Source organism: Pygoscelis adeliae, unplaced genomic scaffold (genome assembly GCF_000699105.1).
Source record: "Pygoscelis adeliae isolate BGI_AS28 unplaced genomic scaffold, ASM69910v1 Scaffold4, whole genome shotgun sequence".
NCBI classification, from domain to species: domain Eukaryota; kingdom Metazoa; phylum Chordata; class Aves; order Sphenisciformes; family Spheniscidae; genus Pygoscelis; species Pygoscelis adeliae.
In genome coordinates, this window is record NW_008824986.1 from 10,350,684 (window position 1) to 10,376,853 (window position 26,170).

At 42.5% G+C, this 26,170-nt stretch overlaps 1 protein-coding gene across 1 annotated transcript in view; it reads right to left on the reverse strand.

Moving 5' to 3' along the window:
- Window positions 1-22,357, reverse strand: part of LHPP (phospholysine phosphohistidine inorganic pyrophosphate phosphatase) — a 76,573-nt gene extending 54,216 nt beyond the window's left edge. The window contains exons 1-6 of the mRNA XM_009326022.1: window positions 22,344-22,357; window positions 22,015-22,202; window positions 21,119-21,272; window positions 17,390-17,453; window positions 16,133-16,225; window positions 7,517-7,608 (exon numbers count right to left, since the gene is read on the reverse strand). Coding sequence (XP_009324297.1) covers window positions 7,517-7,608; window positions 16,133-16,225; window positions 17,390-17,453; window positions 21,119-21,272; window positions 22,015-22,202; window positions 22,344-22,357 — 605 coding nt within the window. The remainder of the gene's footprint in view (window positions 1-7,516; window positions 7,609-16,132; window positions 16,226-17,389; window positions 17,454-21,118; window positions 21,273-22,014; window positions 22,203-22,343) is intronic.
- Window positions 22,358-26,170: the final 3,813 nt, after the last annotated feature.

A 26,170-nucleotide genomic window follows, 5' to 3' on the forward strand; every position in this document is an offset into this window, starting at 1 on the left:
CGCGGCATTCTGCAAGTAACAAGTGTTGAGAAACACTGCTGCGCTCGGCTGGCTCCCAGGACTGCTTCGCCGTGGAATTCTTCTACTGCAGCCTTACACTGGCGCTGAGAAAAGGCCCCTAAAGATAAAAATAAGCAAGGACCTGCTCCCTGTCCTGCCTCATAGACTGCGCTGCTCGGGCTCGTAGCAGGGAGGCAGGCTGGGGGTCTAGCAGGAGCTAGAGGTGGGCCTGCCCAACCAGGAGCCTGTGGGTCCCCTGGGACAGGCAGCTCGGGGGAGGCCACGGGTGTCTGTGGTGACAGCGGGTGTTGTGCAGGAGGTGAACACACTCCGGAAACCCTGGAAAGCCCCTGAGCTGCCTCCTTTCAGGCAGTCCAGCTGCCACCACCTCAGCTCATGAATTATGTATCTGCGGGGAGGAGAGAAACACAAACTCATCGGACAAGCAGCTGCCAAGGGCTCTGGTGTTACTCGTGCAGATGCACAAGTGTACGTGGCCTGCCAGGTGGAGGAAGGTTGCCAGCCCAGGCTGGCATGTGCTACCAAGACACTGAGTCACCAGGGCAAAAGAGAAGAAAAACAAAATGGCCACTAACTTTGGATGCTTTTCAGAGTGGGTCTGGAAGTGGTTTAGTCCCACACATCAAGCCCACCTGAGCCACGTGCCCTCCCAGGTCCCACTGCCTCTTGCTTCTAGTAGCTGACACTGGTACCACCTCCTCCTCTTTCAGCCTTTTATTTACCAACTTCAGAAGAGGAGAAATGGAAACCTTTAAGGCAGCTGTCTCTGCTACTGCATGTGTTGTGGGGATGTGAAGCAAGAGGGGAAGCAAAACTGCAGCACAGGCTGATGTGGTCACTACCATCTTGATTTGCAAAATGCAAATTGCTTCCTTTCATAAGTGTTTGAGATGTGACAGTTGATGAGAGTAGGACTGCTAAGGAAAAGTCAGTCATTAGACAGGTAGAGAACAGAACTGTTGAGACTGCTGTGTAATATTGCTTTTCCTCACTGACCTGACACGTTTCTTCCTTATTTATCGTTGCCCCTATTCTCATCATGGACTGATCTCTTTTCTGATACTCAGACTCATTTTTTCAGAACAGCACATAGGCATACATACAGCACCTAGCATGGCTATGTCCTGAGCACACTCTGCTTCCTCGAGGTTTATTATGGTCCTAACGAATAAATTAACCTGCTAATAAAAAAACCCCAAAACTCCCATTTCTCTTTTAGACCGAAGATAATTAAATTTACACATTAGCTACAATGTAGTAGGACTCTCTATTCCCCCTTGCTCCTTTTCAGATGTGTTTTAGCTCAGGTATAATCTGCATTTAGAATAGAATAGAATAGAATAGAACAGAACAGAACAGAACAGAATAGTTCAGTTGAAAGGGACCTACAACGATCATCTAGTCCAACTGGTATTTCTAATATCAAATAGTAACTTTACTGGAAAGTAAACACTTGGCTATGTTCAGTTAAGGAAACAGAAATACTCAAGAGACACAAAAGATGATTCTTTAGAGTCAGAGGGTAGAATCTTCTGCTTCCCAAGGTCACCACTTGCAGTTCAACAATAATGTATTTCCAATGCAATTCATTATTCTGCATTGTGATTGGCTATACCCGATGCTGAAAAGTGGGTGGTTGGATTATAACAGCATACTACAGCAGCAAGAACTTAAACCTTCTCATAGGCCACTCGTTCCTAAAGCACCAGATACTAAAACTGCAATTTCTGTGTCTGGACATTTGAATGTACTGGGAAAACTTAAAGCTGTCGTCAGATGAGTATGCGTATGCTAAGGCACTGCAGTATTTACTCTGAACTTCCTCTACAAAGCTGATTCAAAGATTACAGTAACCAAATTGTGGTCAAGAAATTGATAAACACACATGAAGATCCTCACATGGACAGAGCAAACTGTGATTTGAATGTGCAATAAATGGTGAATAAGACTATGCCATAGGATTGACTGCAATCAGCTATCATGCTAAAATGAAAACCGACTTGCTGACACTAGGTTTTAATAAGCATTGCTTAAGACATTAACTAACATGAATTATAATACAGCTTTTTACAGTGTAAATATGGGTTGGAAGTCTTTCCATTTAACACTTGAAACAGCCTTAATTATCAGGACTGTGAGGCCATCAAAATGCTTCTGGTTCTGTTTCAGCACAAAGGGAGTGCCTCTGCCTGTTCATACTCATTACGCACTTCTGGTATGCTCCATCAAGACCCAGGAGATGTGAAAAAACTAATAACATTGTTCATCTTGGCTGTGGTTAGTAACGCAGTGAGCAAGAAAGCGAGGGTGGAAGGATGCTGCTTCTCTGCAGAGCGGTAATATGTGACTATTTCTTCGCAAAAGGTGCCATGAGCTTTCATTTATTATCATCACAGTGACAGTTGTGAATTTATCTATGGGTGGAAATCTTTTTTTTTTAAGAATAACTTTATAACTTAATTGAGCAGGTTATTATAAAGACCCACCCTGTTTTTCTCAATCCTTAAGCAGTTGACGATGGCAGCCTAAAAGACCTTTCCTCTGTCACAACTTTTGTCTTGATCACGTCTGGATTTTTCTCCTGGCAAGCTGATTTCCTATAAATCTGTACAAATTCTGTATGTTTTCTTCAACAGATAAGAGGAACAGATCACAAGCCACTTTATTAAGAAAGTCAGGATAATTATTCTCAGAGGATAATTATAAAGTGGGGAAGCTGAAGAATGGCAACATGAATAACTTGACCCAGTTCTCCCAGAGAACAGTGGCAGAGCTGGAGAGAGCTGACAGCTCTCACAGACCTCGATCTTTTCATCCTCCATCCCTGGGGTATCCTTTCGGTCCGTAATGAGGCAGCTCAGGGATGTCACAGTATCAGCCACGGCCCTGTGATAAACCCTAATCAAACGAAGAAAGCCTCATGTGGGCACCAAGAGGGGATGAACCCATACTGCCAGACTCTGAAACCGTTTCGGAGCCCACAGGCGAGCAGGGGCAGTGGGTACCACTACCATGAATATACCTGGCTACTGCTGCACAGCAGCAATGGACAGTTCTTTACTTACAAATTAAGACCTGTAAATAACAAGGAGAAAGGGGTAAGTAATCTTCCACCCTGCCAAGAACCACCTGCAATTTGATGCACTGACACACCTGAAAGCTGTTTCTGATTTTACGGGGAGACAGTTGGAAAAGCCTCAAAGTAATTTTTCTCTGCTGTAACTTGCACGCTCCAAAGAGGAACGAGGATATTATGCGGCATTGCAGAATCAATAGTTACTGTGGAAATTATTGGTTTGATGTCAAGGCCAATTAGCTGCAAGTGGAATTAGCACATACCCTGTGCAGGAAGACAAGTACATGTTCTTCCCTAGATGGGAAAGATGTTGGCTATGAAGGGCCTCCACACAGGTGTGCACAGAAACTTCGTAATTAGCGTCAGATTTCCTAATGCTGAAAAACCTAACACCAGCTTCTTCTCTTGGCACACAAGAGTCTGCAGCAATGACCTGATCTCTCCTGTAGATGGGACAAACTGAGAGTGGATAAACCTGCAGATCAGACTGACCCTCTGCATTCGGATTTTACACCTAAAAAAGGCTATACTTGGCCAACCCAGCTACTCACCCCATGTCAGAGAACCATACTGGCTGAGGTCAACTCAAAACACCATTTTATCCCTACACCTTTCCATTATGGCCCTGACCTGCGCCAATAGAAATTTTATTCCATGTTGCAGCTAGGATTTATTACATTTCATGGACTAATCTACGCCATGCCTGGTTTGGCTACTGAGAAAGAGCTCAACACTTGAGATTAAGTCCTGCTTGAGGATTAAGTGCTTTAGAGGAGAAGATAAGTATAGATGCAGGCATGAGGAACATGCAAAGCTTGTCATACTAAAGGAAATTGGCTGCACAAATTTTGCTAAACTTTACAGATCCAAAAGAAGCGAGACAAAGGAGCTAATTTTCAGGACCTCCATGCAAGGTGGTGTAAAATGAATGTTTTTGCAGTAGCTTAATCCACACTTTGAATCTCACCCTGGGAGTAGCCAAAACGGAAGAAGACCTTGCAGAGGCCAGGAGGGTGAAAGCCCAGGGAGGGAGGCAGCCCCAGGGCTACACCGCCTCTCCATGCACACCCCTTCTGCTTCTCCTCTGGACCTCGACTCGCCTGCCAAGCCAACCACCCCCACCCCGCATTCACAAAACCAGTTCCTCAGTTCAGCGGGGAGCTGGCACCCGCCACCACCATCACTGAGCAACACGGCACAAACACCACCACGGAGAAAGGCTCCCGCGACACTGCAGGCTGCAGTCAGCTTCCTGTACCCGGCTGGAGGCTGCCCACCCCACGGAAGACCTGTCCACCCCTATCTACCGCTGAAACCTCTGCATCAGCAGATCAACAGACTCTTTCCATAAAAGGCTTTCAGGGCCAAAGGGGACTTTTTCTTCTGGCTTATTAAAGCAAGTAAGATGCACTGAGTTGCTTTGCAGCCTGCGATCTGCATGCAATCGCTGAAGTCCCTTTGAAATACAATAAACAGTACAGTAAACCTTGGCTCATGTGTCATCTTTTCTGCTATGGTGCGTTACCCTTGGTAGCACTTGGTGGGCAGCAGACCTCAAAGATGTTCTTGTAAACATCACTGACCCCTGAAATAAGGAGAGCTGCCTCGAGGCACATTCAATGCACCAGAGGTGACAATCTCTGCCAGTCGGGGACAGCATTTAGGTCAGACTGGAGGGGTACAACAGGATCCCTTGGACCTACAGAACAACATGCAAAATGCCTTCACTGGGATAACTTGTGCAAATAATGTCATTTCCACGTATCCAGCAGTATGCTGTGAAATGCACCTGCAACAATTCCTCGGGATAGTTCCTCTGTTATTTTTTATTTTATTCTCAAATCAGCTCTGCATCCATTTTGCTGAAGTGAGGCATCATTGTTGTGGTGGAAATGGAAAAAACTACTCATGGCTGTAGAAACACAGAGCCAACTCAACTGGGGTGATAAGCCATGTCCCAAGCTGCATGACTCTCCTAACTGAAATCTGTGGAAATCCCACCACACCAACACTCAAAACCCTGACGCCTTTGTGCTTTGCACTTCTTTTACAAAAACAGTCTTAGCTTTCTGGGGAGGTCCCGAAGCTGTGGCTAACACTGAAGTAAATGTACTAACGGTGCCATCCAGAGGTACTTGGGTGTAGCACGCAGCTCTGTGTCAACAAGAACTACCGTGTAAGTGAAAGAGAGGACCTATGCATAATCTTATATGTATCAGACTTTAAACCAGCTGTGAAATAATTAGATTTTCTGTTATTTTTCATTTCTTTTGCCCATCAGCTTTCATTCCCTTGTTTTTTTCCGTCTCTCTCAATACTCACTGTGTGGTTTCATTTTCTACGTGTAATGAATCAGTCATTCTTAAAAATATCTACATCTCTGGCCTCTCTTGGCAAACAAGAGCTATTTCATGTTACTTACAATTGCCAAAAACAGGACCACATGCTCAATTTAGAGAGACACTCACCTGTGTTTCATTGCCATACAATAGTACATGATTTCAGATAACAGCAACCCCACATTGAAACAGGAAACCTAACAGTGGAAAACAACCTTTTTTCCCGATCTCAAACAGCTGATGACTCTCTTTCAGCTGTGAAATCATGACTCAAACTTGATACAAGAAAATGTTTTTCCAGCATATGATTATACATATTTATACGTGTGTGTGTATATACAGTTTATGTCAGTTGCCTGAACTGTTTGGATGCAGCATCACCTGTGGCATATCTTATGATGGGCAAAGTATCTCACAGGAGATATTTGTTTAGTAGCAAAGGTCTAATTTACCTCTGTGTGCAGAGATACATCCTTCACTGACACCTGTATCTGTGTGACATTAAGATGTGGATTCACAAAGCGATCCCGTTAATATCAGTGTAAAATCAACCGTTGAATCCTTGTTTTCTCCTTTAGGAAATTAATGGGATTACACAGATTACAGACAAATAATCCCAACAGCACAAACTATATACTTGCTTTTTTAATCTTTGGGATTTTTTGAGCTTTATTCAGATAGATAACTCATTTTGAGATGTACTATCTTAAAGATGCAAAAATACCTCACTACAATACATTTGTACCTGTCTTTTTTTCCTCAGAAATCGTCACTTACTGGTCCATTAGAATTAAGGCACTGGGTATTATTTAATCACCTTACACAAACTAAAAGGAAAGTTGAGAAACAGATTGACTTGAAAACTAACAAAATAACTTTTCAGATAGCCTATGGCAAGCACCATTCTCACTTGTTGCATCCCTCCCAAAAAGACCATCCTTCTTTTACAGTCTCAGTATTTGAAAATCAAGAAAAACTGTAAAAATATAAATTATGTCAAATGACAGATGCTGTTGCTGAACCATACCTACTACAAAGAGGTACGGTTATGGTCAAGAGGAGACAGTTAAGAGGAGATTTTGAGTGTTATGGAACCAAAACGTTAAATGTAGGGACCGATGTCTGCACTACATTTGGAGAGTCACCTTGAGCTGACCTCAAACCTAACCTGTCCTGAGCATCAGATGATGGCTTAATTTTCCACCAGTCAATCCTGCACCATGCCATGTTTGTAACTGCACTCAGGTCTCCTATCAGCAGCTGCAGGGAGGTAGCTCTTGGGTCAATGAAAGCAGAGGATCATGGAGACACCCGCATGAAGGAGGGCTTGAAGGGTCATTTGAAAGAGGTGAGTGAGCCTGCAGAAGCCTGCACTCTGGTAAGACGGGAAGTGGAGAAACAGCTCTCGCATTCCAGACATCTCAGTGCTGAATACATGTCTGGAAGAAATAGTAGACATATGGAGTTCTTTATAAAGCTGTGAGATATGACCCACAGAGATCACTGAGTCGACAGTCTAATTTTATAATCTTAACCCTACTAGAAGTTTCAGACACATCTTATATCAAGTGTACAACACTTTCATGCAGCAGCAAAAAAAAAATACCCAAGAAACACACCAGTTCTATGCACTGTGATGAAAAAATTATAGCAGTAATTTAACAGAAAATATTTCTTTAAAAGATCAAAGACAGTATGTCTTCCCCTTCCTGCCACTTTCACACACACAGTGTTTTCCCAAAATGCATTTTGCAAATGAAAATGTCATTATCCACCCAAGCCTAACTAATGCACAAGGAGGTGTTTGTTCAAACAAGTGGAAGTGTACCTTGATGGCAAATTTGTGCCACCAATGGGAAAAGATCTGGAAAAGGCATGGAAAAAATCTGCTCTTGCACGTTCACTTTGAATGTGTACCAGGTTCCAAACCGCAACTCCTTTTCTTCAGAAATTAATGTGTTGTAAGGAAATTAGAGCATAGTGTCATTTGGCAGAAAGGTAAACACAAAAATCATTACTTACATTTCCCCTTTTTCCATGATTGCCCCCATGGAGTGCAGGGTGTAGGGTGTGCACTGACCTGTACTTCCCTGTCCGCACTTGCAGAGCTCTCATACCGCACCGCTGGGCACCTCCTACATCATTCACAATATCATCTCCAATCATGATGGCCTGTCAAAGCAATGAAATACAGAAAAACTGGCGTCAAGTGAATTTTATTTCTGCCATACGTCATACTCCTTTGACATAACAAACAGCTTGATTTGATGTTTAATACTGCCATCAGACAAATTAAACAAGATAATGTTGTCATCGTATTGATTAAAAGTCATCCTACCTTGAATATAATTCATGCCACAGCTCTTCGAGCAACGTGCTAGTGCAGTACACATCTGTACAATTTGTAATCAATCACAAAAATCAAAGTGATTTAGCACAGTTCAAAGAAAACGTTGAATTTTATGAAGTTAGTCCTGTTCTGTTCCTAACGATGCATTTATGTTATGCTCCAAGCAGTTAAAATTAAGCTTAACTTTTTAAACATTTCCTTAAAATTGGTATTCTAAAAGCCAGTCAAAAGCTTAAGCTTGTGATCACCGAGATGTGTAACTTTGCAGAGCTTGATCCCAGCCCATGCTCAGGTTGATACAGAAATTTGGAAAATCGCTGTAAAATCTAATGTATTTATTTTTGCACAATGTGATATGATATGTACAGGCCTAGCATGGTTTGCATTACAGTCAGCTTAAGTCTATGCAAATACTAATGAACTCAACTGAGTAGATTACAAAAAAAAATGTAACTGAGAAAAGACCTTCTGGCTGTGCTAAGATTTGTCTGAGTGTCTGATGAAAACATGTAGCATGCATGCTCACTTCAGAGTTCCCATCTTTATTAAAGATCTTTGTTACATTGAAGTGTATCAACCAAGGGGTCTTTCTCATTAACAACTGCATCTTCAAAATTTTAACTGCTTATTATCATCCTGCATTAAAAATTATTATATTTATTTTATTCTTGAAATTTAGAAATGGTTGGGGGGCTCATTTTATAGTTTCAACAAAAACCAGCATATACTCAAAACAGTAATCTTCAATTAATAAGCAAAAAATCAGCTTTCAACCTTCCAAGGGCATTCTGGATTACTCTGAAGAGAACAGAGGCAGCACCTAAAACTGCGGAAACACACCAGCTTTGAAAATACGTAATCTAGTTTATCTATCAAATTTTAAAGTGTGTTTTTGCACCTTCTGTATCAAAGTTGAATTTTATCTAAAATACATTAATTAGTTGCATCTTTAGCCACTTGATCTTTATCTTGTTGACTTAGCCTCCTTAAACATAAACGTAACTGCCAGGCTTTCACAACAATGGCACCTTGCAACTCTAGAAATTCCTGCCTGAATTCCCGTTCCTTCCTTGATTATTTTCATACCTGCACATCAGATACACAGAGTCACTATGCAAAGTGTTTCTTTCCTTACTAAAGAAATTGCCCTTATATTTTGTGTGGTTTGAGCTTTTTCTAGGGTCTGTCATGACGGGTCCTTGTCCCACGTATGGGACTTGGGAGGTTAAAAGGCAGTTTACAAAGGGGACCAGGGTTGCCTTAGATGGCAGCTGGATTACTGAGAGCGGCACCAAGAGGGACTCCGCTAGGCACGCACAGAGAGCCAACCCAGCATTTTTCCATCTGCAGAGAACTGATAAATAGGCCCTTGTCAGAGAGGTCATGGGAACAAGGCGCACACGGCAGAAGCAGGGATCAGCTTCTCCAGAAGCAGCAATTTAAAGGGAATGCTGAGTCTTTTCATACAGCTGGCTGCAGCTTTAAGGACAAAAACATATAGAAAGTCTGTGTTGCGGGCGCCATTCCAGTCACCAGTTCTGCCTAATACCAAATCCTCTTCTTCCTTTGCCTTCACGTGGAAGCACCTCCTTTTTACATAGCATGCAACCATACAAGAGCCAGTTCATCTTCTGTGTCACCCACACTTCAGTTCCCACTCTGTAAGCAGTCTGCTGGGCAGGAATAAATTATACATATTGAAGAAGCCTAAAAATACTAAAGCTCCAGAGCTATTTTTATTAATAATCTAATTACAACAGAATCTTCTCCCACTTATTACATAGCATGTAAAGGAAATCTCAGGATATACCTAAAGCCCCAGCTGAACAGAAGATTTTCTGAGAGCATTCATGAACCAAACTGAGCTACGAACACGTATATCTGGAACAGCTTCAGCTGATAAAAACTAAATCCTCTTTCGAGTAACACATCAGGTGTGGTGTGTAAGATTATATATTGTAGTTACCAGCCCAGTTTATCTTCCATGTCGTTTTAAAATACTGTTCGCATGAGGGATGATCATCATCCCTCAGGTGATGGGATATAATAGGATGCCCCCTCAAGTCAAGGCTCATTTGTCTGGTTCCACGTTGATGTAGTTTATTTTGAAACAGTTTATATATGCCCACCCTTGCTTCATTCTGCCTGGAAGAGTCACCGCTGTGGCCAGGCTTTGAGAGCTCCTTAAGGAGCAGAGAGACATAAGGACTTGTGGCAAAGGGGTCAGAGCTGGGGAAAACATGCCTATAGAGAAGGAGCAGCAGCAGGCTTTGGTACAGGTAGCTCTGCCTTTCCAGCTCTCTGCTCACAAACCACTTCAAAGCCACCAGACGATGGAGGGCTCAGTCTTTTTCATCCTTTCATTATTGGACCATTTTCCTTATCCACTCTGCTCATGGAAACGTGTATGTTCCTAATAAGAAGCCTTCCCCTGCAGATAGTTCACCTTTCCTTACCACTCCTCCAAACAAGCAATCCAGTCTGAAATGGGGAGAAAATGATGGGTTAATTTTAAGTAATTAGTAAATAAAGCACATATACACAGATGAGGAAAGCAGAATAATCCCACTGTTACATGCAGAGCTGCAAAGAACCTGGCAACACTGCTCCCAGCCAACCACCATTACCAATTTCCCCCCCAAGCTGCTTTGAGATATTTAATCATTCTCAACCACTGGCTTTAATAGTTTATAATCCCTTCCTCTTATAAAATTCCTTCCAACGCTTCCCCGACGGGGACAGGGAACGGCTGCAGGGGGGACCCCAGAGAGTCCGCAGGGGGGACCCCAGGAGCGGACCTGCCCTCCGCCACCCACATGCTCTTGCTTAGCCTGAACCCAGAAGTTCAAGATGAGATTTCTGAAGTAAAGACAATTTCAGTCCTGGGTTCTCAAAACCCTATAAATGAATTTCCTCTGAAAATGGGAAAGGGCAGAGCGGCGCAGCCCACCAAGCACTTGCTTGCCGGGGATGTATTTTACCCTATCCAGGCAAATTTTCCTGCAAGACGCCCGGCAGCTCTGCAAGTGCAGCTGCAGATGAGCAGCGATGCCTGTCCAGGCCAGCTTGTGGCATACGCATACAAAAATGTACTCCAGTCCCCGGGGATTTCACAGATTTACTATCAGTGAAGGGCAATAATCACTAAAGGAGGAGCAATTATTCCCAAATCATTTAGGATTTAAAAAATCATTGGCAAGAAGATAGAGGTCAAAAGGTGCACTGTCAAGGGAAATAAAAAAACTCTACCTGTCAAACCTGGGTTTAACTTCCTCTCTGACTGCAATATGGTAAGAAGAGAGAGAAAGATATAAAACTGAAAGGTCACATACCCACTGAAAGCAAGAATTAAAAGATCCCCTTTCGTGTTCACGTTTGACACAGGGATTACACCATTAATCTGTTCAATTATTCTGCAGAAGTTACTTTTTTTGGATGGGTTAAAAATTTACTAAAAAGAAGGACAAAATGCATTGAGACAGTCTCTCTGGTTTTAAGACAAAACATCAAAGAATTAAGATGGGTGTAATTCATATTTTCCTAAACCATATAGCTGGTGAGAGATGGTGCGTGTGGTTGTACACACGCAGTAAATAAAGCACACATGGGCCAAAGCTGAATGAAGCCACTGCTCTTGAAGAGTCCCCATCAAACTCAACACAGATCGGCAGTGATAATGGAGATGAACATGACCTCCAAGAATTTGGGGGTGGGAAGGCATAATATAATCCCCATTGGGCAAACGTCTGTGGCACAGAGATCACCATCACAGTCAGCAATCTTACTGGTGGTGTCTGGGCCACGGACCCAGAGCTGAATGGAGGTGGCAACTGACTCCTCTTACCCACAGAAGTAGCCAACACTAATAAGCCTTCAGAGACACTGGTAGGGTGGTGAATAGGAACGTTAGGTATTTTTTGTCCGCAAACAGAGTTTTAGTATTCACTAAAATCACAGAAAAATGTTTAATCAGAAAAGGAATTATGGAGTAAGAAAATGAACAAGGTAGAAAGACAACAATTTCTGTACTACCCAGCCATGCTCGTGTTGCAATGCAGTATTTACTAGGACAAGCTCAGGTGGCTGAAGTCTATGGAGGATGCAAATGAAGAGATGCCCAGAAGGAAGTGTGCGAACTTCAGCAGAATATTTAACCCCGTGAACATTTCTAGAGTCAAACATATTTATGCCTAAGCAGACCTTTGCTATAGGTTTAACAACCTTAAGCAAGCTAAATGTGCCAGGAACATAAGGAAATAAGGCTTATACACAAAACCTTGATTAATGTATTAAATCCCTTTACACAAGAAATACGATGCACTTACTTTTCTCCCTATTCTCCTTGGCCCAACTGGTAATCTCCTAGGCTTCAGGATCCCATATTGCTGTTAATTATGTTTCTATCTTGGAACTACTAGCTGTGCAAACGTCAAACATGCAAAGGGCATCGCATGTGGCCTCTGACTTGGGAGAAAATGTACAACAAGGAGGTGAAACAAAGAAATATATTAAACCTCCAGGGCAGATTTCCAAAGGCTGCAGGGCCAGCCAGGTTTCAATAAGCTTTTAGCAGGACTCGAAGCTTTAAACTTCACTCGGCCACTTGACTCTCCTTTCCGAGATGGAAAATCTTTCCCCGTTGTGGCCAGTGAGCAAGGAGGGGATATCGGCACGGCGGCAGGTCCTCCGTGCCACTCTCGGGGTGACCTCCCTCTGCTCTCACGCGCCACTAACTCCCACCTGAGACTTGCAGGTGGCAGAAATGGGAATTGGTTAACTACCAGTAGTTTATGCACTCCAGTATGACCTGCCATAACTCCCATTAAAGCAGAACAATTTGCTACAGAGAGAACTTTTTATGATTATATAAAACTACCAGAACCTTAACATTATTTAGGTTTTATTGTAAAGCTGTAAAAATCATCCACTGTTACAGCTGCCTTAAAACATATGAATTAGGCATTTCAGTAACCTTTAAGATGTGTTATTCTTTGTCATATTACTGAATCATAAGTCTGGTTACCTCTAAGAGGTTTAAATTTCCAATCTATTAAAGTAATACCAGCAATCTGTTATTTCTAGGCCATTGAGGAAAGGTTAAAATGAAAATTGGACTTCGGGGAGTTCCTCGTATTCTAAGTGCAGGTTGAAAACATCTCAGCAGCAGAAGGCAAAGTCAGGGTCTCGGTAAGAAGCAGTTATCAAGGGAAACGACCGGTGATAACTTTATTGATTAAAGCAGCTTGAGAAATTTAAGATTTGCCACTGTCTAGAATTACTGTGGTGAGACAGCTTTATTAAAAAGGTATTTTTCATTAAAAGTCAGGTGAAAGAAAATTGTAATATTTTTTCAAAAGCACAGCTCATCTAAAATGGTTTAATGATGGTATGGATTAAATGCATTCCACAGGTGGAATAAATTATTGGCAAACACTGCATAAAAGTAAAGGCAAGTAAAACCAGTCCTTGTCATGTCATTACAAATGCAGAGAAGTATAGCTCATTCAGGAGACACAATAAAACGTAATACAGTGCATTACTAAGAAATCATTGAACTGCATATACTGAGTTTTTATTATTATGTATGATGAACTAAAACAACCTACAAATCCTTCTAAAAGAACATTAAAGTTGCAAGGTCAAGCACTCAAAAGTTAGGAAAATATTTCAGAATTAAGGTAGTTTGCTCTGCTGTAATTTGTTCCTCCTACACACGTGCATCATGACCCAGTTTAACTCCAGCAGCATGAACTATTTTTTCCATAGTCGAAAGCACGGAGCGACTGCTGCCGTTATGCAGTGGTGTCTACTGCGCTCCTCCTTGGTTAGGCATATACTCCCTTCATCTTGAATCTCTCTGAATACAAAAAATTACACCTATAGACTAGACATATGACTACAACAAATTGATGACATTTAACACTAGAAACTATACAGAAAAAGATCTGTGTCAAAATATAAAGTTAGTCACTAGTAGCACTATGAGTATCTGGCAAATAGCAGAAGGTGAATAAATAGTAGTCTCTGCTAGGGGCTATTACTGCTTTTCAGTACCCAAAATAAATCCTCCTGAAGTCGATGGGAACCACTCGCCGAGGCTCACACTATGGGACCATTTTTTCCAGCTTGGTAATGCATTATATTGAATTTTGTTCCCTGGAGCAAAGTTTTTGAGACAGGAGTTCTGGTGTCCTGTCGCATCCCTGTAATGATACCCTCCCTTGGTGCCAGGGGCTGACACAGTCTCAGCACACCATGAGCTGGGCAAAACAGCATCTGAGGACAGCTGCACTATCCTGCCTACGGAAAAGGGCAAGCAATGCCACTACGCAGGGCCACAAGGATAAAAAAAACCAAAAAACCCCTCTTCTCCCCTACTCCTGCGCACCGATCGTTTCTGATATAAGCGGAAAGGAAACACAAACCTTCACGCATCTGATTTAGACAAACAGTATCCAAGGGCTGAGCTCTGTGGTGTTTTGTTTTCCTTTGTTCTTTTTTCCAGCTACTTTTTCTTCAAAGGCCATTCTGTGTCTCAAACGGATTTTTGGGTTTGTTGGTTGGATGAATAGATTGAATAATTGCCGTGGCTGTACCTGGGATATTATGTTCAGCCTGAGCTATCTTGTTACTGGGAAGATATCGACAAACTGAAGGGAGTACAGAAAAGAGCACCACAGCAGGTTAGGGTACAGAGGGACCGAATCGCAAGGGAAGCAGCTGAGAGCTAAACACACAGTTTTAATAAGAGACAACTACTGTAATGATAACACAACTGGAGGTAGTTGGAGGGAGAAAATATCCAGGAAGGCAAGCAGTTATTTGGGTTGTTACCTGGAGTAAAACTAGAAATAAGGAGATGCAGTTTAAAAGGGAAGCATCCCGATGAATCTCAGAAAAAGCTGCCTGCCCAGAGACCTACTTGGCTGTGAACACTGTCCCTAGGGTACTTACAGAAGCCCAGTTGTTTGGCTCACCGAAAATTACTCTGGACAAAACATTAATAAACGTGAAGCAGGGAACACTCCTGCATGGGGAAGGAGATGGATTAGATGGCCTACTAGGTCTTTTCCATCTCCCCACTCTTAATAAAGTAAAACCCAAGCACATACTGAATTACAGGGCCATAATTTCATCTCCAGGCTCTAGGGACCTACAAGCCACCCAAACTTCACTCCTGTTGTTTATAATGTCACCAAAACCCCCTGATGGAATTATTACGTTGTAATTCACTGCTGTCTGTGAGTCATCTCATACTCATCCTTATGTCCTGTGTGACATAACAACAAATCAATAAAAAGGATCTGGGCACAACTACAGAGAGGGGAAAAAATGGACCATACTAAGTAAGCAGGGAGCATCACACGTTCAGCATGTTTCTGGAAAGTGGGATAAATCCAATAACATGGGAGGAGTTTTTGGGTCAGTCAGTGCTTTCCGTTCACCTAAATTAGAAAATATTTTACTTCTGCCTTTTCCTTTTCCTAAAAAATGGTAGTCAGTGTGGCACCAAGGGAAATAAATAACATTTTGGCTGCAATTCCACCATGCTGCAGCCTCCAGTCACCAAGCGGACTGCCAGGTATTGGGGAACCTCTCATCTTGTGAGGCACAACATCTTCCATAATTCCTTGGGAAAACTAACTTTTATTCTTTTGTATTGTTTTCTTTAGCCTCCAAATAAAGGAATTTCACAACAGAAGTGCATGTTGTTCTGAACTATATGGTTTGGGAAGAAGGTGAATAAGAAAGCACAACACAACAGTACAAGTAGAAGGAGAAACTACAGTAGAGAATGGAGGGATGGATGGAAGACTATAAATTGGGTAGAGGTATGGATGGCACAAGTCAGAGCAAAGAGAGACAGACAAGAAGGAAAAGGGAAATAGCAGGCAGTCAAAAAGAACCCTCAAAAAAGCAGAGAAAATAATGTCATGCCTTTCAGGAGGGTAACAAGTACGAACAGGGCAGAAGAAATTCAACAGGTCCCCACTTCCTAGCATTTACCCTCTTGGCTGTCAGTCCTCTTTTGTCTACTTCGCATTATGTGATAGAACGGGCAAACATGGGGGTTTTTCCCTCTGAAACATTTTTTCAACAATTTTTCTTTTCCTTTTTTTTTTTTTTAAATAATTCATAGGAAGATCCTGAACATAAATATTTCTCTGCACACTGGGTCTGGGAAAAAAATATTTGCATATCCACCCAGAGTTTACCATGTCATCCTGGCCACATTCCCTTCAACCTCTTCTGTAACTTTCTATGAAAGACAGCAAACCAAAAAAAAAAGCATCAGTGGGCATAACTACATGGCACAGCCAGTAGTCATGGCATCAGAAAGCTTACCTGTTGTGGTGGAACTCCCATTTCTGCTAAGGCTGACTCAAAAAACATTTTTGCTGGTTTTCCCACTACCTCAGCTTGAACATCACAAGCATACTGGAAAAACAGAAGAGACACACAAAAAATGTTGATCAGAAAAGGATTTGTTCAACTCTGTAACTCCAGACAATTGTACAAAAAGTATGTAATTATTGATTTTTGCCCTTAAATACCACAATGGATTAGCGAGTGAGGGTGAGCATCGGAGAATTTGGATAACAGAAGTGTTATCCAAGCAGGAGAGAAAGTCCTCCTGAAACATCTCAAGTTACAAACCTTTTACATTCTCCATCATGAGAGCAGTCTTCAGACTCAGTTCCAGTATCACTCATTTTTGTAAAAGCATCACTCTTAAAGAAATAGCAAATATTCTTCATATGAAATGATCAAAAGTACTGGAGGGCCTTAAAAGATGTAGAGGGTTTCTTCAACCACCTGGCATATTTTTAACGATTCAAGTGACCAGCCAGATTTGAAAACTTTTATTTTCCTGCAACTAAACATCAGTGCTATGCCAAAAAAGGTGTTTCTAACTTGTCCCTAGACAACTAGAAGCCTGAACTTATTTGGGAGGCAAAAACTCTCCCCAAAACTCACATAGATGCAAATGAATGTGCTGCAAGCATACATTATATCCACTATCTTCTGTGCTTGTATACTACTCTGCTTTATTCTCTGCATTCACTATGTATTTTTTTTAATCTCTCTGCAAGCCTATAAAAGGAAGAACAATGATTGTCTCCTTCTCTCACCCTTAGGTTGGCTTATCTATTGGGTTCCAGTTCTGCACAGACTTAATCAGGCTTAAAAACAGGATTGCACTTAAGTATCTTGCTGAATAAGGGCCTTTTGCTCTAAACTGTTAAGGGCAAGGGCTGTGTTAACAACGCTCCACCAAACATAAAATGGACCTTCAGTTTTTCTTGGATATCTTGCCGACAATATTCCATGCTTTTCTTTTCTGACTCCTTCTTTCACGGGCCTCGCTTCCAATAAAGGTACCACAATGGTAAAAGTTCACATTTAAAATAAAATTTAAAAAATGAACGAAGCCAGAAAACAGATGAATCTACCCATCTTTATAATGCAGCAAATGAGTTTCAATCTGTGGAAACTTCCTCCACCAAGGTGAGTAATTACAGAAGATGACCCGTATTTATACCAGTTACTCTTTTAACAAGGTGCACAGAGCGAGTAAGCATAATGCAAGCTATAAAATACCTCTAATGCTTTCATATATGCTCCAACATCAAGTTTCAGACCATCGGTTTCTTTATAGTAGCGTCTGGAAATGAAAGTGATAAAGTTCCAATGAAATGAAAATGTTGGCAGTTAAATACAAAGAAACCACATTTTATTATTTCTGTGCCTATATAGATGTCCATATGGCTGCAACAAAAAGTCAAGTCATCAGAAACTCTGGAGTCTTAATTTAACACCAGGAATTAAGTAAAGGACAGGCTCAGTACCATGCAATGCTCGGGGAAAAGATCTCAGACCGCATGCCCATCTGGCATCTGGGACACAACTCCACTGGTTCAAAGGGATTTCAACTAGCTTATATCAAGGATGAACTTGGTCTGTATTTTACTGCACAGAGTACTAGCTGCTCACAAAGGACAGCAGTTACATTGCTCTTCCTTTAATTAGTGACGGAGACCCCTTGGCAGACAGAAGATGAGGGCTGGCACCAACCAGCAGCTGTAACAACTTCTTCAGTGTATCTGGAAGGGGACCCCAAACAGTTGACCATCATTGCTTGCCACCAGCCTCCCACATGAGGAAAGCTAGGACACTGTTTATCAGGACTAAGAAAGACCTCCAAGCTAAATTTTGTTCCTATTGCCATGGAGCTCATAAAATCAGTTAGTATCTTTACAGTGTTTTTCTGGAATAGCAATTCACACTAACGCAGGTCTTCCAAGCTCTCCTGATCACAGCAAAAATCTATACGACAGGGAAAAAAGGTAGGATGAGCAGTCAGTTAAGATTTTATGCCTTATCCTTCTGCCATTTTCGATTATTCAGCACAGCCTCCCTTTAAAATGACCACTTGACCTTTGCTAGAACAGCCATTAACCTTCTATAGTCTAGCGTAAACAGCTTAATTTTCTGACAGTGGCATGACAGAAGAAATTACAAAGCCAATTCCCACTCTCAGCTCAAAACAGATGCTAAATGTAAATCACTCCATTTTCAGGAGGAGGGCATTCTGCTTCAGTGACTCTGACACTTTCGTTTTCTATGGAATGAACTAAAACTTCAACCAAAATCAACCTACTTGCCCAAGGTAGGCACCTTGTTAAGGTCCACCCAAGTACACTGATTCTGCATGTTAAAAACTGAACTGGCTTGTGACTGCTTTTTGTACATGGCCCTTTGCATTAACTAGGCTTCTCTAGTTAGGTGAACAATTCATCCGATTTATAATCTCCCTTCTTTGAGTCAGAGAACTTATCTACCAGGGTAACTCATTCAGAACTCATGTTCACATTACCTAAATGATCAATCATTAAAAAAATATGCTTGTGGTGAAAACTGAGCTCAGAATATAAAAAAATCTGTATTTTTAAATGAAAAATAACATTTCAAAAAAAATAACAGCAGGTCTGTTTTAGAGCTGTCTACATCAATGAATGACCAAATAAATATATACTTTTATATGCACAGGGTTCAAAGGCATTTTTGCATTGATCACGTCGCAAATCTTAAACAAAGGTTGATTCTATATTTCCTTTTGAAAGATGGTATTACATAACACAAAACTTGGTTATTTTATGTACATTAGCCATTCTGCTGTTGGCTCAACATTTTCTCCTTATCCTTCTAACTGAGAAACAGTAAGGATTTTTTGCCTGTGTTGTAGGATCAGAGCATGAGTGTCAGGTACAGCAACACAATGGATTTAACTGCTCCTTCCCGCTGATAAGTTCTACCCGTCTGGATCAATAACCCACAAACTAAGAAGGGTTTTCATGCCCATTACGGCCTATTGAACCACTGAAAAAAGTTGTCACTACAGTTTCCTCAAGCTAAACATGCATATTGTTTTTTAAGCCCATACATTGCACAACAGATAAGAGTAACTCCTTCAAGGCCATTGGGATTTGTCATTATTCAGTGCTGGCATTAATAACCTCCTGTTTAAAATTTCAGAATACATCTAACTGAATTTTTTTTAGGAAACATTCAAATTCCTTGGCAGGATTTTTCCTGCATGTGAAAACAGGAGGTTAAAATTTACCTTTAATGTTCAGAGAATAATTAAAAATATCTTTGTATATTCAAACTGTCAAAACAATTGATCTGGCAGGTCAAAAGCACAGGTGCTTTTGCAGGTCTTCGTCATACACACACCAGCCCAACCGTTTCTCAGTATATCCTTGGGCTCTCCCCTTAGGTCTTCTTGGCCACCACTCTTTGCTCACAGCCAGAGGAACATCTACCCCCATCCCCAACATAGTTCGGGTGGAGTTTGTGCATTGCAGCTACTTTCATAAAATGATAGGGTTTCTATATTAGCAACTGAAAACTCTCTCAGCTTCTTATTCCTCATGTATAGCAATTCTGAAGCCACCCCCATGAAAGTGCTCCCTTATGTATGACATTTTCATACATGTGAATCAACCTGTAGAGATGCTAACGCCAACTTTCAGAGATGGCATCTTTAAGTACCACTCAAAAAGCAAGGAGTCATTTACATCACACAGGCCATCAGCCACACCCAGTATCACATCTCAACCACTACAAATGTGGGCAGGATTCAAACCTGGAAGAAGAAACCTGGCTGACTGTTGGCTGAAACAGAGAATTTTTGTACCACCTGATCCTCCTCACCATTAGTAACTTCACGATGCTGGAAGACCAAACCGCATCACAAATCCACACCAACAGCCCTTTATCCAAGCATGGCCTGTTGGATTGTTTTGTTTGTTTCTTCCACTATTAAAAATAATCTATTTTCAGTTCAGACAGGAACACATGGCTACAGGCAGCAGTTAAACCAACAGTTCTCATCTCTGAGATCTTGCAGGGGCAAAGACAAAAACATAAACAGTGCCTATAATCCTACTGGCCTCTTGCAATGTGCATCCCTCCCCGACCTGGGGGACGCACACATCAAAATCCAAACTCTCCATGATTTCTATGGGGTTTTTAAGAGGCTCTCAGACTTGCTCTTAAAGAAACAAAAGTCCTTTTCCTAGTGGCTTACAAAACTACAGCTATTTAACCCTCCCACCGCCACTTGCAAACATGGATTGTTTCATCAAGGTCTAGCTCACTCTTGAACGCTGACTTTGAAGGGCTGGAGGCTGGCATTTGCTGTGCTTATACACCAGAGTGTCTCCACATTCTCTAAAAGCTGCTACAATTCTTCCTCAGAGGAGCAGTAGTATCTCTCACCCTCTAGCACTCGATGAAACACATCCACACAACTGCTTACTCTGCACTGCCTACAGAAAAAAGACCACCAACAGCTGAAATTCAAGAGATGCCTCACCCAGTGCTAGAGCAGCACAGAGACCCTACTGATGAGCGTTTTCAAAGTCAACTGGAGGATTCAGCATGGCACGTTCAGTGACAGCCAGTGCACTTTTTAAATCTGCATCAGCCCCCTGAACTGGGGCTCATCAGGAGCATCCATACCACCTTCTTTTAGAGACCTATTTCAGTGTAATCGCCGCAGTTTTCCCTTACACCCTTGGAAAGACTACAAGTAAGCGACTCAGGACAGGAGGCCAAGTTAGATGACTGAATTACCCATTGAGGATCCTTCATTAACAGATACCTGAGCAGATCAGCCTCCCAGTCCAGACACACAGGTTAACTGCTTAAAAGTCAGTAGTGTGAATGCCCACACTGATATCTGGCCTCCATTAAGTACAAAGTCACTGGGGGAAATTAAAAAATATAGAGACTAGAGGAAGAAACAAACAGTGCCTAACTCACCCCCTTCCAAGGGAGATCAAAACAGGCTTCTCCATCCCAATCAGAACTCGGAAAGCTTCATTAAGGTTTGCATAGGTGAAGTTTTCTGCTGCGTCTCCGATAACTACACAGTTTGGGTTTGCTTTATCAATCTCAGCAAATTCAGGGACAAGATCTACAGAAGGAGAAAAAAAAAATACACAAATCCCTTACCATTTCAGATCCCATTGGAACTGATGGTTTTCCCCAGATTTGTGTTTCCCTTCATTCATTCCCCAACACGTTAAAAAAAAAAAAATCCAAGTCTGAATCAACTGTTCTCCAAAGCCCTTCTATTACTGCCCAGATCCTGCTATTCATATGTCCTACAACAAAGAGCAAAATAAACCATTTCCTACCCTTGCCTTAGCTCCCACCACCCACGTCTCAGTTATATCTCAGCTCATTATATCCAGGCACCTAGACCTGAGGCGAACTCCTGGTTAGTTGAATGAAAATGTGTAATAGCAAGGGCAGGATCCACCTCCTTTCTCTGCACCCACACTCTACAGGAGACAACACTTTAAACTTAAAACCTCTGCCATGATAATAAAAACAATGTAATGCCCTGCACAAGACCTCACCTATCTCCTAGTCTCTGTGGTTAAGCAGGAGGCTCCTCTGTGCACTTGCTGACCCCCAGTCCAACTCTGTGCCTTCACTGTACCACCGCCATAATTGAGACCTCGCTCACGCCAGACCACTAAGGTATATTCCAGAGTCTCATTACTAAGGAAAAAGGTTTTCCCTGTAGGAAAACAACAGCTGGGAGCTCTTCCCACCATGAGCTATGGGAATTCACTGCTGTGTCGCAAATGCCCACATCTTTCTGGGGTATCCCCCTACATGTCCCAGCATCTGCTGCAGCATTGTCCTACCGTCGTGCACGAGCAACTGCGGCCTCAGGCTGTGCTCCTTCAAAATGCGGCAGGCTGCTGGTGCTGGGGCAGTGACTTCAGCCACGGAGATGTCAAAACCCATGCCCTGGAGCTTCTTCACGAACTTCTCCCTGGTCGCTTGGGTTTCATTAGTGCAGAACCGCAGCTTCAGACCAGATGCTTTGATCCTGTTGAGTAAAAGTGGCAGAGGGGTTAACCGGACATAGAAAAGGAGCTAAGAGCATCAGCTTTGCTGTCCCACACCTAACTTGGATAATTACAATAAAAATGCAAAGAGGAAATGCCAGAAGAGGAGCAGGATCCCTTACCGTGACCAAGACATGCCTAAAATACATTGATTCTGGGCACTACAGCTGCAGTTTTCATGTGCAGGGCCCTTGCCATAGCATCTAACTGCCCTTCTGGAGCAGAGAGCTAAGCTGAACATGGCAGCACAGGCGATGCCCCCCATCTGCAGGATACCACAGAGGCACACACTCCCTCCACACACCACAAACCCCCAAATACAGTTCCTTTTCTTTCACCCGGTCCATGGATGTAGACACACATGAACGGAAGGCACTGCACAGCCATGAGTACAGTACCCGGTGTGATACCCCTGGCTATTAGCATTTTAACTTGGATTTTCACCTTTCCACTTACTGATCACCTGCTGCAGTGATCTGCTGGAGGTAACAGAAAGGCTTTGCACTTCTGCAGACTCCAGCTAAGAGGCCAGCTAGTTGCAATGATCAACACTGGGGTGGCTTCTGTTACATTTCTCATTTAATCTCTCATAAAACACCTGTGCTGTTACTTGGTGGGTAATCCTGAAAAATATGGTACTTCAACAGATTCATTAATAAATGTTTACAGGTAAATGGCTTCTCAAGGGAAGAAAACAGGGCCTCAAGTGCCCAGAGCCAAGGACATGGTTTCTGTGGAGCTGTACTCTGCAATCTCGTGCAAGTCCTCTGCCTCTGAGCGACTTTGTTTCCTGACCCAAGCTGCGGTGACCTACTGGGGATGTCATGAAAAGGCCTCTTCTCCAAGGATGAGTTGTCAGCCTTTTGGAGAACCAACGTATTTCAAAGTGGCCATGGAAAATCAGAAGCATTGAAAACCTATCACAATTTTTTTTCAAATATTTGCCAAAGGGACTCCCAGTCAGCCCCTTAAAATGCCAAACTTTTGTCAGTTTTAGTGTGAATTTGTACCTCATCATTTTTGAGGACCTGAGCTAATATGGGTTTAGATACCTAGGTAAGTTAGGTGCTAGGCTTATAAATTCTTATTAAAACATTATTACTTTTCTTTGTGTTAGGACGAAAAAGGACTTTTCTATTAGGAAAGCCCCTGCATTGATTTTCAAGACAACAAAACATGGTGGGTTCCTTTTCTAGGGAAGATGATCCCAATCGGTTGGTGTAAGCACCAAAACCACCTCGAGATAATGCATCCAATGACGCACTTTCCATCAAAGGATTCTTAGAAATCCAGTCCTGACCCAGAGAGCCCCTTTCGCTCATTAAAACTGCACGCCAGTGTCTTCTTCAATAACGCAGGTGATTCATTTCTTTCTTATTATTTGTCTTTCCTAATCATAGGTATGTGAATTATCAATTACACTTAGTGGTTAATTGCCCTTCATAAAGATAGCTTTTCTATTTTAAATTAGGCAGTTAATATATTGTAACTAATAGCATCCACTTGTACATTATAAATATATCTTCATTGATTGGAGCAGTGAATGTGAGATTCACTCACAAGTTAATGAAGCAATTGAGTGAAGAAGTGCAGGGTGTACCCAGGGAATAATTATTGTTAATGAATTATGATGTGACCTTCTCAGAACAATGAACAATTGGTGTGACAGTGGGATGACAGTATTCCACATCTGTTATTCGAAACATGGTTTCAGCTGTAGTTAAAAAGCAAAGCAGTGTAATTTGGATACATAACAAACTTTAATAGAGTGTGCCATGGTTAAAAAAATCTTATTCTAAATGCAAAGCCTATCTGCACACTCTTAGGAAAAAAATCCTGTGATTCATGACTGCCTGGAAGCAGACATTTGTTGAATAAGAATCTATTCTTTCTCTTCCTAAAGGTCAACAAAATGAATCCAGGAACAACACTAACATCTACTTGCACAGACAAACAAATGTGCCCTCACAGGTCAGCTTGGTGAAAGCAGAGATTCAATTTTCCCATACTACAAATTTAACTTCTTTCTCAGAATTTTAGACAAAAACAGAGCTACACTTCTGAAAGGCATGGTGAAAGCAGAAGCAGTCTGGACACAGCCTGGACTGCTTCATGCCTTCGTGGCCACCACCTCAACTACCACCTCAACAAACAAGCTCAGTAAATGCGTAGTATCAGGTGAGGTCTACAAAGAGTTAGGCCAAGCTGGGCAGAAAATGGGAGTCCTCGGGTGAAACATGAAAAGGACTCTCAGAAATATCCTGGAACGCTAAACAAAAGAAAAATCATCAAGAACTCCAGAGAAGACTTATTTCTACAAAAATACCTTTTCAGTGAAAAGCCTTTTCCTTCAAAGTTAGCATCTCTAAAAAGACCCTCTGCTAGCTCTCTGCCAAATCCTTGTACGATACAGTCACACTCACTGGTACGTGCATGATTATACACACACCGGGACAAATCCATCCCCCAATGCCCAGCACAGGGACCGTGAGTGGAGCCTGCGGACCAGCACGCGTCAGCAAACAACTGTTAACTTGGAGCTTAAATAATCAGCAGGAGCTTTTAACAACAATTCTCCACGGGGGGAAATCCTGGCTCCACTCGTGTTTACAGCAAAACTCTCCTTCAGTTTTCATCATCAGGTTTGGCACAGGGAGGAACTAAAAGAGACGACTTGAAGGTCTCTGTCTGACAGAGGCAAGATGCTTTGCACAGCGAGTCAATACTGCACTGGGGGCACTGCTGCTAAGCTGGCCAGCTTAATGGGAAACCTCGAACTACTGAGCTGACCCAGCCACCAGTGTTCACATTTTAAGAAGCACGTGCAGAGCAAGTTACTGCAATTTCTAGTTCCAGCAAGCGTGGGGATGTTAGGAGAAGAATAAAGAACAAAATTTGTAATGTGATGCCTTATAAGATAAAGAGCAAGGGATTAGGTACCTGCAAGTACAGAAGAATGAGGCAACAGCAGATTAAATACACCACTCGATTTTATCAAGATCTCCAGTGTATTAACAGATTTATCAGCATCTATATTACAGAAGCGCAGGCACACCCAGGAAACCCAGTCAATCAGGGCTTCAGCTGACTTTCATACATCGTGGCTGTGATAAAGATCCCAGTCAGATTCCAGAAGCACCAGAAATCAATCCTGATTAGAGCGCAAGCCAAGTACACAGACAGGCAGCACTGTGCTGCATGCTGTGGGGACTCTGCATGGGCCGGGTAGCTGCGGACATCCGGAGACCACCTCTCGCTCCCCGTTTGGGTCCATCAGCAGGCTCACTGTCAGACAAATCCGCTCCATTTCCAACACGACTGCTTACACCACTCCTAATGCCCATGGGCAGGAACAGGGAGAACTTGAACTTCACCTACGTGCGGGGAGCTAGGCGTGAAGGGAGAGCAGCTTCTGACCTTTCGGGGTGTCACAAATGGCAAACTCAGCTCAAAGCATCTCTGCAGCAAAAGAAACTTCTCAGAGCCCCTCTCAGAGGGGACGGCAGACCATGTAGGGCAGCAGGGAGCAGCCGAAAAGTCCAGTTGCACCCCTCCAGCTGTGCACCACACAGGCTCTCCTGCCAGCACCGGCTGCCCGGGGAGCTGCCATGGCACACAGGCAAGGAACACAAGCAAAGGAACAAGTCACACAAGAAAATTCCAGAAGAAGACGTTTCCAGAAGAAACATCTGCAGACAGATGAGCACCAAACTAACACACCAACAGGTGCGTAAGGAAACTTTTTCTAAGCCTTACCAGAGGGGGTATTTAAACCCACTCCAGACCGAAAGAAGCACTCAGTCGCCTAAACAATCCCTAAATGTAGAACCGGGGCACCCACCCGGATCCGGGCATGCCGTGAGCACACGTATATGGGAGAGACAGAAATGAGGTTTTTAATTTCAGCCCTGAGCTGCCCCTCACGCTACGCCAGCTCTTTGAACTGACC